Source organism: Aureobasidium subglaciale (assembly GCF_000721755.1).
Source record: "Aureobasidium subglaciale EXF-2481 unplaced genomic scaffold scaffold_22, whole genome shotgun sequence".
In the NCBI taxonomy this organism is placed as follows: Eukaryota; Fungi; Ascomycota; class Dothideomycetes; order Dothideales; family Saccotheciaceae; genus Aureobasidium; species Aureobasidium subglaciale.
In genome coordinates, this window is record NW_013566973.1 from 145,128 (window position 1) to 156,055 (window position 10,928).

General features: G+C 49.6%; 5 protein-coding genes across 5 annotated transcripts; 2 read left to right on the plus strand and 3 right to left on the minus strand.

The window, feature by feature from the left end:
- Positions 1 to 376: 376 nt before the first annotated feature.
- AUEXF2481DRAFT_427705 (uncharacterized protein) lies at positions 377 to 2,645 on the minus strand. The gene is made up of 2 exons (XM_013485437.1): positions 939 to 2,645; positions 377 to 888 (listed from the first exon to the last, which is right to left on the minus strand). The coding sequence occupies exons 1-2, from the start codon at positions 2,409 to 2,411 to the stop codon at positions 640 to 642; spliced, it is 1,722 nt and encodes a 573-aa protein (XP_013340891.1). The 5' UTR covers positions 2,412 to 2,645; the 3' UTR covers positions 377 to 639.
- Positions 2,646 to 2,880: 235 nt separating this feature from the next.
- On the minus strand, positions 2,881 to 4,654 carry AUEXF2481DRAFT_68739 (uncharacterized protein; the record flags this gene model as incomplete). The annotated part of the gene is made up of 2 exons (XM_013485411.1): positions 2,881 to 4,143; positions 4,190 to 4,654. 2 exons carry the CDS (start codon positions 4,652 to 4,654, stop codon positions 2,881 to 2,883), a joined length of 1,728 nt encoding a protein of 575 aa, XP_013340865.1.
- Positions 4,655 to 4,690: 36 nt separating this feature from the next.
- AUEXF2481DRAFT_91373 (uncharacterized protein) lies at positions 4,691 to 6,001 on the minus strand. The gene is made up of 2 exons (XM_013485424.1): positions 5,786 to 6,001; positions 4,691 to 5,731 (listed from the first exon to the last, which is right to left on the minus strand). The coding sequence occupies exons 1-2, from the start codon at positions 5,959 to 5,961 to the stop codon at positions 4,957 to 4,959; spliced, it is 951 nt and encodes a 316-aa protein (XP_013340878.1). The 5' UTR covers positions 5,962 to 6,001; the 3' UTR covers positions 4,691 to 4,956.
- Positions 6,002 to 6,174: 173 nt separating this feature from the next.
- Positions 6,175 to 8,211, plus strand: AUEXF2481DRAFT_100660 (uncharacterized protein). Its single transcript, XM_013485438.1, has 3 exons — positions 6,175 to 6,447; positions 6,498 to 7,705; positions 7,761 to 8,211. The coding sequence occupies exons 1-3, from the start codon at positions 6,348 to 6,350 to the stop codon at positions 8,091 to 8,093; spliced, it is 1,641 nt and encodes a 546-aa protein (XP_013340892.1). The 5' UTR covers positions 6,175 to 6,347; the 3' UTR covers positions 8,094 to 8,211.
- Positions 8,164 to 10,625, plus strand: AUEXF2481DRAFT_427794 (uncharacterized protein). The gene is made up of 8 exons (XM_013485439.1): positions 8,164 to 8,973; positions 9,028 to 9,098; positions 9,180 to 9,565; positions 9,620 to 9,781; positions 9,830 to 9,849; positions 9,900 to 9,952; positions 10,012 to 10,165; positions 10,223 to 10,625. The coding sequence occupies exons 1-8, from the start codon at positions 8,637 to 8,639 to the stop codon at positions 10,387 to 10,389; spliced, it is 1,350 nt and encodes a 449-aa protein (XP_013340893.1). The 5' UTR covers positions 8,164 to 8,636; the 3' UTR covers positions 10,390 to 10,625.
- Positions 10,626 to 10,928: the final 303 nt, after the last annotated feature.

Genomic DNA, 10,928 nt, shown 5'->3' on the forward strand with positions numbered 1-10,928 from the left:
GTGAATCATGAGCATTCTAGTTATGCGACAGTCGCTATTTTCGATTCCCAGTATGTTGCGACTACTGACAGCAATGCCGTCTGGTCATCGTTCGATGTATGTACAGCAAGTTGACCTGCACAGAAGAATTTTCTCGACCCGGCCGTGCAGACACAGCGACATCACGAGTGTGTCTGGACGGCGTACGACCTCCAGCAACGACTAATCCTCCATGCTCACGGTCTAGATTCCTTCATGACTTCCTCGAACTTATCAAGGGTCTTCTTCCTTTCGGCTTCATATTTCTTCTTCAACTGCTTATCTGCCTTCTCCTGGGCATACTCGCGCAAGTCCACCCCCAGAGCGACATGCACTCTTTTCTCGATTTGCTTCTTGAGGTACTCTGGCCGAGACCAGGGAAAGTGGCTGTACAGAATGATTAAAAAAGGCTGGTGGAAAGTGTAGAGTAGGAAAGATGGCTGAGCAAGGCGACGAGATCAAGATAGTCAAGAGTCATGGCTCGTCATTGCCGCATTCAAGATGGAAGGTACTTGAACGTCCACATGTGAAAATTCGCTGTACCAGCAGGAGCACCCACGACAGACAAAGGTCGAATGTCATCAAGCAAGAACAAATATTGTCCTGCAGCTGCCTTTTCGATCACTCCCTCGCGTACAAGTTCTCGACGGCCTTGCGCAACTCGATCTTCATGACTTTGCCCGTCACATTGACCGGAAACTCCTGCATGCCCAGATCCTGCAGTGCGAACACTTTCCCTACCGCGTAATCCGGACCTAAATGCTCAGCCACCAGATCCGTGAGTTTCTGAGGCTTGATCTCTGCCATACTCGACACAACTGCCACTATTTCTTCTCCCAGTTTTGCGTTTGGAAGTCCGAAGACCGATGCCTGCTATTCAGTCAATGACAGATTCGAACACATCACGAGCAACGACTTACGCGGACGCCTCCGAAAGTGGCGAGGATGTTCTCCAGCAAGATTGGAGGGACAGGCACACCGATTCGTTTGATGATATCCTTCTTCCGTCCCATGACATACAGCAAAGCATCATCGTCGATGAAGCCAGTATCACCAGTCTTGAACCATCTGCCCTCATTGTCCTCATGGAAGGTATCAGGAGCCACGTTGCCGCGATACCGGCTGATCATGGCTGGGGATCGGATATAGATGTCTCCCGTCTCTCCTCGCCTAACAGTGTTGCACTTGTCGCCCACGATCTTGAGGAGATTCCCTGGAAGAATGCTACCTTGTGCCAGTAAGCCTCTGCAAACTGGAATACGTTCTGGAGCATCAGACAGTGGCCAGCCAACGACCCAGAGACCTTCAGTCATTGCATAAGCAGAGACCACCCGAGCGTTCACGAAATGGTCGGTTACCAGATCTTGGATATTCGCTGTCACAATGTCGCCTCCTACAAATACCCTCACCATACTTTGAACCCTGTTCTTGGAAAATGTTGGACACTTTACAAGTGCACTCAACATGGGTGGTATGAATATGGCGGCCGTGATTCGTTCTTGTTCAATCGTTGACAGTACTCCTTCCGGAGTGAAGCCCGTGGAGAGGTATATTATCGTACCTCCGACCAGCCAACACTGACTGCACATATGCAGGTTGATGGCTCGCGAGTTCGCAAACATCATCACAATTCGAGAGGGGATGCCGATATGCTTATCGGTAGCAGGATTTTGTACAGACCAGCCGAGGATGAGATTCTTTTCTGTCAAAGGGCAGCCCTTGGGTTGACCAGTCGATGTACCCGAGGTGTATAGAATCACGGCCGTGCGGTCGTAGTCCGCACACCGATCGTTGGCTCGCTTTATGTTGCTCTCCGAAAAGTCGAAACTTGCCAGCGCCCGCCAGCCTGGTGCTCCATCGACCGAATCAAAAGTCACCTTACACTTGACAAAATGTTTCAGTTCGGTACAGACTCCATTCACTGCTCCAGTACCATCGCTTCCATGGATGGTTATAATCTCTGGTTGGAGAGAGCGGATATAGAAGCTCAGTTCGTCCGATCTTGCTGGCTCCAGAGCTCTTTTGTCGATGGTCACAAGAGTGACTCCGTGGAGGTTCGCTGCCCACCAAAGCAAAGACCATTCTGCACAAATTGGTGGCAGAAAAGCCAGTAGTATCGAGCCTCGTTTGACTCTGTGACTTTTGAACACAGAAGCGACATTTACTGCCCCCTGAACAAGGTGCGAGTATGTCCATTCGAGACCATAGCTTGACCAGTTGTGGGATTTGCCAACAACAGGCTCTAAGAGGTTGGAAGGCTGACTTCTGGAGATGACAGCGACATGATCAGGCTTTTCTTTCGCTACAGTAAAGAATGCTTCCCAGATTGACTCCTCGATAGGATACGCTTCTCCGCCATCCAGTCTAGCATAAAGTGGTTTGTCGCCGTTCATGATTGAGTGATTGCAGAATCGAGATCTGAGAGGTGAAATTCTGCTGTTAATATATCTACATGTTTGATCAGCCCATGGTCATGTATTAATTGCTGATGGGATGACACGTCGTTGAATGTCCAATGATATCACGGTCTTTTTAGCTTCTGAGTGCAGATCATCCGAGTAACCGGTGAGGCACGGCCACTGGTCAGAGAGAGACACGCTCCGTCAGATTTGGACAGCTACTGTGCTCTGCTTAGAAGGATTCGAGACCAGGTTTGTAAGCCGAAATGAGGTTCAGCACGTTCATGTTGGGCAAGAAGCAGTATGACCATTTTCTCTTTCGTTCGACCATTGCATGGTTTTGCGCTAGTGTATGCAACTTATAGGAACAGTGAGCAATCTAGACTGTCAGCACCATTGACCACAGTATCTCCGCACTTGAGCTGACTGTGGTACAGTAACACCATTATGTTGTAGAGCGACCTCACACCCACTCAGGCCACATGAATCCGTCATCCCTAAACATCGCTCCCTCATTCTCAAACATTGGTCCTTCAGCCTCGGGTACGTAGCCATTGTGACAATACTCCCACTCTACCTTGACTTGTTCGTCATAGAAGCGATCGAATCGCTCCGCCATCGCGTCCTCTAAACTTCCCACCTTCCCATCCGGATGTAGAGATTTCCAAGGTTCCCTGCATCTTTCTCCATTGCAAGATTTTTGTGCCATGAGCAGAGCATCCAATCTAGCCACTAGCTTTCCAACGGCATACCCGGAAGCCATCTCCACTGTATTACCTTCTTGCAGCAGATTAACCATTTGTTGTGGATCCTTGCTCATATCATACAGCTCATGCTCATTCGTACACCAGATCTGATAGTAGAAATTATAGCCTCCTCCCACAATTCTAATACCCTTGAATGTATTATTCTGGTGCAATCTGCGATCATAAATCCCTTCTCCTCCCGCAAAACCCCAGTACTCGATTTGAACATGTTCGCGTCTCTTTTGGGAAGAAGCTGCAATTGCGGATGTAGTGACAGGGATGGGTGAGCCGTCAAAGTCTTCGCGGAGAGGAATGTTTAGGAGCGAGAAGATTGTCGCGGCGATGTCTGTGTGGCTCGTTACCAATTGAGTGGTGTAGTTTATAGGCACATTGGGCCCGCGGACGATCAAAGGGATGTTGATGTCTTCTTCGCAGCCTGTGGACTTTCCTGGTTGCATGCGATGGTTACCGATGTGAAAGCCGTTGTCGCTGGAATAGAAGATGTAGGTATTTTCGAGTAGGTCGAGAGATTCCATGCGGTCGAAAAGGCCATCTACCATTTCATCGACAGCTTGAAGAGCACGAAGACGTTGACGGTGGAAATGATCGTTCCAATCCACATTTGTCATATTCTGTTGTTCGAGTCTCCGTATCCAATTTGCGCCTGATGGAATATCTGGATTGAAGTTTGAGATTCGAGGTACTTTCGCGTCAGGAAAGAGATGCACATGTCTGGGTGCTGAAATAGGGGCGTCGAAGGTGAGGGTGCCGCTATTATTTTGAATATCGGCGTGAGGAGCGCTCGGTGCCACCATGAGGAAGAAAGGCCTGTCTGCTTCTACGGCTTCCTCGAGGAGATTGTATGCTTTCTGGGCTAGAACGTCTGTTACGTATTCGCCTTCGTGGCTTTGAGGTGGGTCCTGGTTGTGCTGAAAAGAGCTGTTCATGTAATTGTAAGTGAACGGATCGAGTAGAAAGTCCTACAAATATCAGTCGCTATTGGTCAATCTTGTATGACAATCATACATGACTTGTGAACCCAGCCGGGTATGGTGAGTCGTAATTGTCCACGTTATGAGCGTTGAACAATTTGCCAGTATAATAGACATTATATCCAGCCTCCTGTAACCAGACAGGCAGATATGCCGAGTTGAAGCCTTGTTTGACAAACTTAGGATATCCACCATATGGTGGATTGACATCAGTAATGTTGGTATTGTGTGCAGCTTTGCCGGTCATTAGAGTGACTCTTGCTGGACAGCATACTGCAGTTGTGCAATAGTGTTTGTCGTAATATGTGCCCTTGTCAATCAAGTGCTTTTGCACCAATGGCATGTAATCCAGTGATTGGAGATGGACATCTTGATCATCGGTTAAGATGAAGACTATATTCGGAGGCCGAACGGCGTCCGATTGTTGGCCGAGAAATTGCTGCTGAGCTGTGACGCTGTTGACGGCAGTCCACAAAGCAGCTATCAAGGCTAATCTCATGTCTAGATAATGAGAATATACGTAGGTGATTCGGTGACGGAATGAGCCTGATCTCGAGAGAATGATGTTTGACTTGTGTTCGAGTACCCCGCATTGATGACGGACCTTGATGGCGTGCTTCAAGCTGTCTGGACAATAATCTAAGAACTAGGTTCTGGACCTGAGTTGGTCTGATATTTGAATTGGTGTTCTTACAACTATACTATACATTCTGATTACCCATGATGAGATGGTCGAACGTGCTGGCGCAGTCGATTGCATAACAAAATGGTCAGAGTTAGCCGGCTTCGTAAAGCGGCATTCTAGATCTTCTCGGCCTCTTCCAAGAGCTCCTCGATATTGAAAGTGCTGTCTCCCTGGCTGAACTGTTCCATCAACTTCCTGCGCGGGCTCTGTTCGGCAGATTTGCCGTAGAACTTTTGTAGAGACATGAGCAGCCATTTGCCCTCATCTACGGTAATTTGCTTGTCCTCGAGGACAGTGCCCTCGAGCAGGACGAGACCCTTTTCGTCGGCCAGATCCAAGTGGTGTGTTACGGTTGTGTGGGGCTGAGCAAACTCGCCCTTGAGCTTGAACTCGGCCAGACCGGTGAAGAGCACGGTACAAGTTGTTGGCGAGGGAAAAGTCCATTGCAAGAAGTGGATCTCGGCACCCTGACCCTCCTTGGGCAGAGGTAGGACGAATTGCGGGTGCTTTCGGGCAGTTGCGGCAATGTGCTGGTAGATGTCGGTAGGCACGACGGCGCACAGGGAGTTGGGAGAGCTGGCGTGACGCAGTCTCCAGATGTATTCGATCTCTTTCTGGGGCAGCTCTTTTGTCTTTGCAACATCGATGTAGGATGATAATGTCTTGATTCCAGCTTTTTCCTCGGCAGAGGCGCCGGCCTTGGACTGGATGGCCGACAGTGGCTGAGGCTGAGGCGGCGGCGGTGGTTGGAAGGGAGCGTTCGGTGTGTCCGGAGCGGTAACAACAGCGTCCAGAGGGGCATTTGCACCGGGAACAATGGCTTTCTGCCTGAGCTCGACTATCTTCTCCTTGTATGCAGACTTGAGCTTGTCAATGTCTCCATGGCCCTCCCTGTGACCGTCAGAAGTTGATGCGACGACAACGTCTACTTCGGACTCATCTTACTGCTTGGCCTTCTGCTCCAGCTTGGCCTTGTACTTGTCGTACACTCTCTGGTCAGGCTTCTGGTGAGTGGCCAGAAAGCGAATGTCGTGCACTTGGGCCCATCGTCGCTGCGTAAGGCGCGTTGTGGGACCGAATGCTCTTGCAATGTGGCGGGTCGGCGATACCAGAGATGCCATTTCGGAAATATGAAATGCGATCGATATGTTTTATTCTTGCTCGAAACAGTACCCGAAGCATAAAGATGCTATTCTTGGCGGATTGCCTCTCTCGGCCATCGGCTTTGTCCGCCGTGCAGAACCTCCATACCGCGGTACATGTCAGACTTTCTCCGGCTTGCTCTCCACAAAACCATGACCCCGGTTGTTATTTGCGGGGCTGATCACTTTGACAGTGACGATGCTTTTGAATCAAGCCACTGACCAGGGCGGCTCGTGCTGGCTATCCGGCACACGATCACACTGGTAGGTAAGTTGCGCCCTCGTCCACACGTTTCTCTCTTGTCGTCTACAATCCTCTCACCCCCTCTCTCCTTCAAATCTTCCTCCTCTATCTTCATATCATCATGCCTACCGAGTCTCCTTATCCGCGTATTCAGGTCCCAAAGGTTGGTCTCTGGGACTTTCTGTTCGAGAGGAAGGATAGACCATACTCGGACGACCATGGTACGCTTTCTGACACGCTCGATGACCATTGTGATCTGACACACTTTCAGTTGTCTTCCAAGACGCCTTCACCAAACGCTCATACACCTATTCCCAGACTCGCAATACCGCCATTGACTTTGGCAAAGGCCTGAAAGGCGCCTGGGACTGGCAGAAGGGAGATGTCATTGCCATGTTCACCCCGAACAGTATCGATACTCCCATCGTCATGTGGGGTGCTCATTGGGCAGGAGCCACTGTCTCTCCTGCCAACCCTGGTTACAGCGCAGACGAATTGGCTTTCCAGCTGAAAGACTCGGGAGCAAAGGCTTTAATCACACAATGGCCCGTCATCGAAACCGCTCGGGCCGCCGCAAAGAAGGTCGGTCTACCGGAAGACCGCATCATCTTGATCGGCGACCAGAAAGATCCCGAAATGAGGTTCAAGCACTTTACCAGCATCCGCAACACCGCGGGAACCAATCGCTACCGTCGTACCAAGGTTGATCCTGAGAAGGACCTGGCCTTCTTGGTGTATTCTAGTGGTACGACTGGCCTTCCTAAGGGTGTCATGCTGTCGCACAGCAATATTGTTGCAAACACACTTCAGGTTGGCACGGGAGAAGCACCATTGACATACGAGGACAGAATTTTAGCCTTCCTTCCGTTCTTCCATATCTACGGTTTGACGGTCATCCTACATATGAGCTTCCACAAAGGCTGCCGAACGGTGGTTATGCCTAAGTTTGATATCGAAGACTTCTGTCGTATCACACAAGAAGAAAAGATCACTTTCGTGTGGGTCGCACCGCCCGTGGTATTGCTTTTGAGCAAGCACCCAGTTGTTGAAAAGTACGATTTGAGCACAATTCGTATGATGAACTCTGGTGCAGCCCCACTGACCAAAGAGCTTGTGAATGCGGTATATGACCGTACGAAACTCAAGGTCAAGCAAGGATATGGTTTGAGTGAGACTTCGCCGACCACTCATACTCAGCAATGGGACGTTTGGCAAAGCACAGTAGGCAGTGTTGGCATTCTGCTACCCAACATGACTGCCAAGTACATGTCGCCGGAGGAGAAGGAAGTTCCAGTTGGTGAGGTTGGTGAGCTTTGGCTCAAGGGCCCCAATATCTTCCAGGGTTACCTGAACAACCCCGAGGGAACTGCGAACGCCTTGACTTCGGATGGATACTTCAAAACAGGTGATGTCGGCTATCAAGACAAGGACAACAACTTCTTCATCACCGATAGAGTCAAGGAGTTGATCAAGTACAAGGTATGCCGCGCATCGCATTTTCAAGTCTAAATGACCATCTGACACACTTTCGCAGGGCTTCCAAGTGCCACCAGCAGAGCTTGAAGGCTATCTCGTTGCTCATGACAAGATCGATGATGTTGCAGTCATTGGCATCTACAGAGAGGATCTCGCGACAGAAGTCCCTAGAGCATACATCGTGCCTAGCAAAGGTGTCGAAGCTGGTAAAGCTCTCGAGGACGAAATTGTCAGCTGGATTGGTGCAAAGGTCGCAAATCACAAGAAGCTAAGAGGTGGTGTCAGATTTGTGGATCAAATCCCCAAGAGTGTCAGTGGAAAGATTCTACGACGAGTTCTGAAGACGCAAGCCGAGGAAGAGGCGAAGAAGGGTCAAAAGGCGAAGTTGTAGTTGAGACATTCTTGGACAAGACTGGTGTCCGATGCTTTTGGAGCAGTGGCTGGTGGATTATATCCGAATCAAATAGATAAATGTACGATACCAAATATGAGGAATTCCCACAGACAAGACGTTCGTCGCTCCTTCTGCCGATGTGCCGAGGAATGTTAGAATTTTGGTCTTTGACTACAACCACCAACAATCGTTCTTGCCTTCCTTCAATGATTACCTTCCAGGAAGATAGTGGTTTTTTTTTCCTTCAACGGGCTTCCAATCTCGTCGCCATGTTTCAACAACAATGGATCTGCATCGAAGAGTCGTGTTCAAGATGCGCTTCCTTTGTCGCTTTCGGTCGTATCTTCGTCGCCGAAAGCGGTAGACGTCCACGACTCGAAAGGTGAAAGAAAGTATTACGAACAAGGACTTCAAAGTAGGCCGGATCCGGATTGGCAATAGTCGACCGTCGTTGATTTTACAGGTAAATCATGGGGCCTCGAAACATGTCTCGTACGCAGTCTTCGACGCAACGGTTCGACGCACTGTTACAACATCGCCATGGCACCAAAACACCCCATCGAAGACGACGAAACAGACGAGGGCCCAGACCCAAAACGTCTGAAAGAAGATGATGGAGAAGAGGAAGAGGAAGAGGATATAAACATGGATGACTACGCGGATCCCTCACCTGAAACAGAAGAGGATGAAGATAATGAGGACTTTGGCATGGACGACGCAACAGACGAGGAGAAGGAGGAGGAGGAGGAGGAGGAGGAGGAGGAGGAGGAGGAAGCGAGTCCGAAACGCCATTTTACTCCAGTCGTGCTCGAAGCCCTTGATTATGGTGAAGGAAACTTCCCTGGAGATCTCGCCTTTCCAGCAGGGATCAGAGAGCATGCCAAATATGGAGTCAGGGATACTGGTTTAAATTCAGGGTTGTTCGGTTCACCTACAGTTGCAGGTGCCGCGAGAAATCTGGCGGCATCTGCACTTGCCAAAGCGATCAAGGGCTCGAGGAAGGTGAGTTCTTTGATGAGGATGGCGATGCGAGATATACCGTTTTACAACACTGCCGCGCCAGACAAGGAACTGACTATAAAGGAATTCAAATATCTTGATGTCCTGCCTGGAGAATGGATAGGTGTCCAGAAGATGCTGGGAAGTGGTGGACAAGGTTGCACTCGACTGTTCGTCAGAGTCGATGACCAGAACAAGATTACCGAGCGTATCGCCGTCAAGGAGTCTCTTGCAAAAATGGCCCGCTGGATGGAAGAGGACATGTGGTTCCCAGGCAGATATGGAAAGGATCCCCAAGAGTCAATCATTCACAAGCTTTTGACGATGGTAACTCCTCAGAGGTGGGAGCGTTACATCATCGGATATCTCGGCCATACCATCAATCACGAGTTGAAATCGCACAGAACCTACATGGAATACGTAGAGGGGGGTGATCTTGATGACTTGTTCCAAGCTCACAATCGGCATTAGTAAGTCTACGCAGGGCACACTCACTTGACATCAGAAGCTTACATTCGTACCAGCAATCATCCCAATCCGCATGGAGGTGATCCCATAGCCTCCCCTCGTGGCACTGCCCCTTCTGAAAGTTTTATTTGGTATTTCTTGAAGCAAATGGCTATTGCGTTGCACCGCATGAACAACATCCCTTTGGACGCATATGAAGATCAATATGTGGTCCATCAGTAAGTAAAACTGCACTTACCTAATGAGATATGGCTGACATGAATCAGAGACATCAAACCAGCCAACAGTCAGTACAGCAGACACATGCTTGAACACCCATACTGACTCGAGCCACAGTCTTCCTGGGAAATCCCGACCCAACTGATTTCCCGAAATATCCGGTGTTGAAGGTCAGTACCTAGTTGTTTCTCCTTAGCTTCCGTTTGAGTTCTGACCATGCTTGACAAAGCTTGGGGACTTCGGCTCCTCAAGAATCACGCATAAATACGACAAAAACAATCCCTCTGGATTTGATGATCCTCGAACGCACGGCTATAAGTGTGCTGAGATGTCACATTATGTGACTGACAAGAATGACTTGGGAACTCGGCTCTGCCACAAATGTGAGTCGTTCGCACAGTTAATCCCTGGCGCATTGATTACTAACATATAGTCACCAGGTCTGGCAAATCGCAATGACAGCCGTCACACTAATGAGACTGGAATGGCCTCCTTACATCGACTACTCAACCACAGAACTCGAAGACACAAAGGTGAGCCTCGACGACGTCATGATGGACTACAGTCTAGAACTCCGAGAATTGGTGGAAGCAATGTTGGAGGTTGATCCAGCGGATCGTCCGACCCCAGAGATGATCCTCGAGCAATTCTACACGTGGCAAGATAGGTGGCATCGCATGGCCACAGCACCGAAGTGTCATATGCTTGACAACGTGAATGATTGGTTGCATTGGAGACCGGGTACTCAGTGGCAGGTTGACGACTTCTTCGAGATTGCAGTATATTCCGATCCTCCGCTTAGTCAAAGGGAGAATGAGACCTCCTCGAGTGCACTTCCAGGTGCTGACGGAGGAGGAGGAGGAGGAGGAGGAGGAGGAGGAGGAGGAGGAGACGACGAAGACGACTCGATGGGCGACGGAGGTGCAGGAGGCCAGGAAGAACAGCAGGATGACGATTGCGTATTGGATGATGGAACAGGAGGCCCGACTGATGGGTCAAGTGCTCCTAGCGGAAGTTCATTCAAACCTTCCTCCGGAGACAAGAACTCTAGCGACTCTGACTGAAGCAGCGACTAATGCTCGTAGCCATTGAACTTACACTTGTTAGGATAGTTTTATCTTGATGTGCGCTTGATCTTACTCTTGC

Bases quoted from the DNA above. Each gene is read 5' to 3' on its own strand.
- AUEXF2481DRAFT_427705 (XM_013485437.1), bottom strand. From the start codon at position 2,411: ATGAACGGCGACAAACCACTTTATGCTAGACTGGATGGCGGAGAAGCG. The intron at 889-938 runs GTAAGTCGTTGC...ACTGAATAGCAG, and splicing joins CCACTTTCGGAGGCGTCCGC to GCATCGGTCTTCGGACTTCC.
- AUEXF2481DRAFT_91373 (XM_013485424.1), bottom strand. From the start codon at position 5,961: ATGGCATCTCTGGTATCGCCGACCCGCCACATTGCAAGAGCATTCGGT. The intron at 5,732-5,785 runs GTAAGATGAGTC...TGACGGTCACAG, and splicing joins CTGGAGCAGAAGGCCAAGCA to GGAGGGCCATGGAGACATTG.
- AUEXF2481DRAFT_100660 (XM_013485438.1), top strand. From the start codon at position 6,348: ATGCCTACCGAGTCTCCTTATCCGCGTATTCAGGTCCCAAAGGTTGGT. The intron at 6,448-6,497 runs GTACGCTTTCTG...ACACACTTTCAG, and splicing joins ACCATACTCGGACGACCATG to TTGTCTTCCAAGACGCCTTC. The intron at 7,706-7,760 runs GTATGCCGCGCA...ACACTTTCGCAG, and splicing joins AGGAGTTGATCAAGTACAAG to GGCTTCCAAGTGCCACCAGC.
- AUEXF2481DRAFT_427794 (XM_013485439.1), top strand. From the start codon at position 8,637: ATGGCACCAAAACACCCCATCGAAGACGACGAAACAGACGAGGGCCCA. The intron at 9,782-9,829 runs GTAAGTAAAACT...GACATGAATCAG, and splicing joins GATCAATATGTGGTCCATCA to AGACATCAAACCAGCCAACA. The intron at 10,166-10,222 runs GTGAGTCGTTCG...TATAGTCACCAG, and splicing joins AACTCGGCTCTGCCACAAAT to GTCTGGCAAATCGCAATGAC.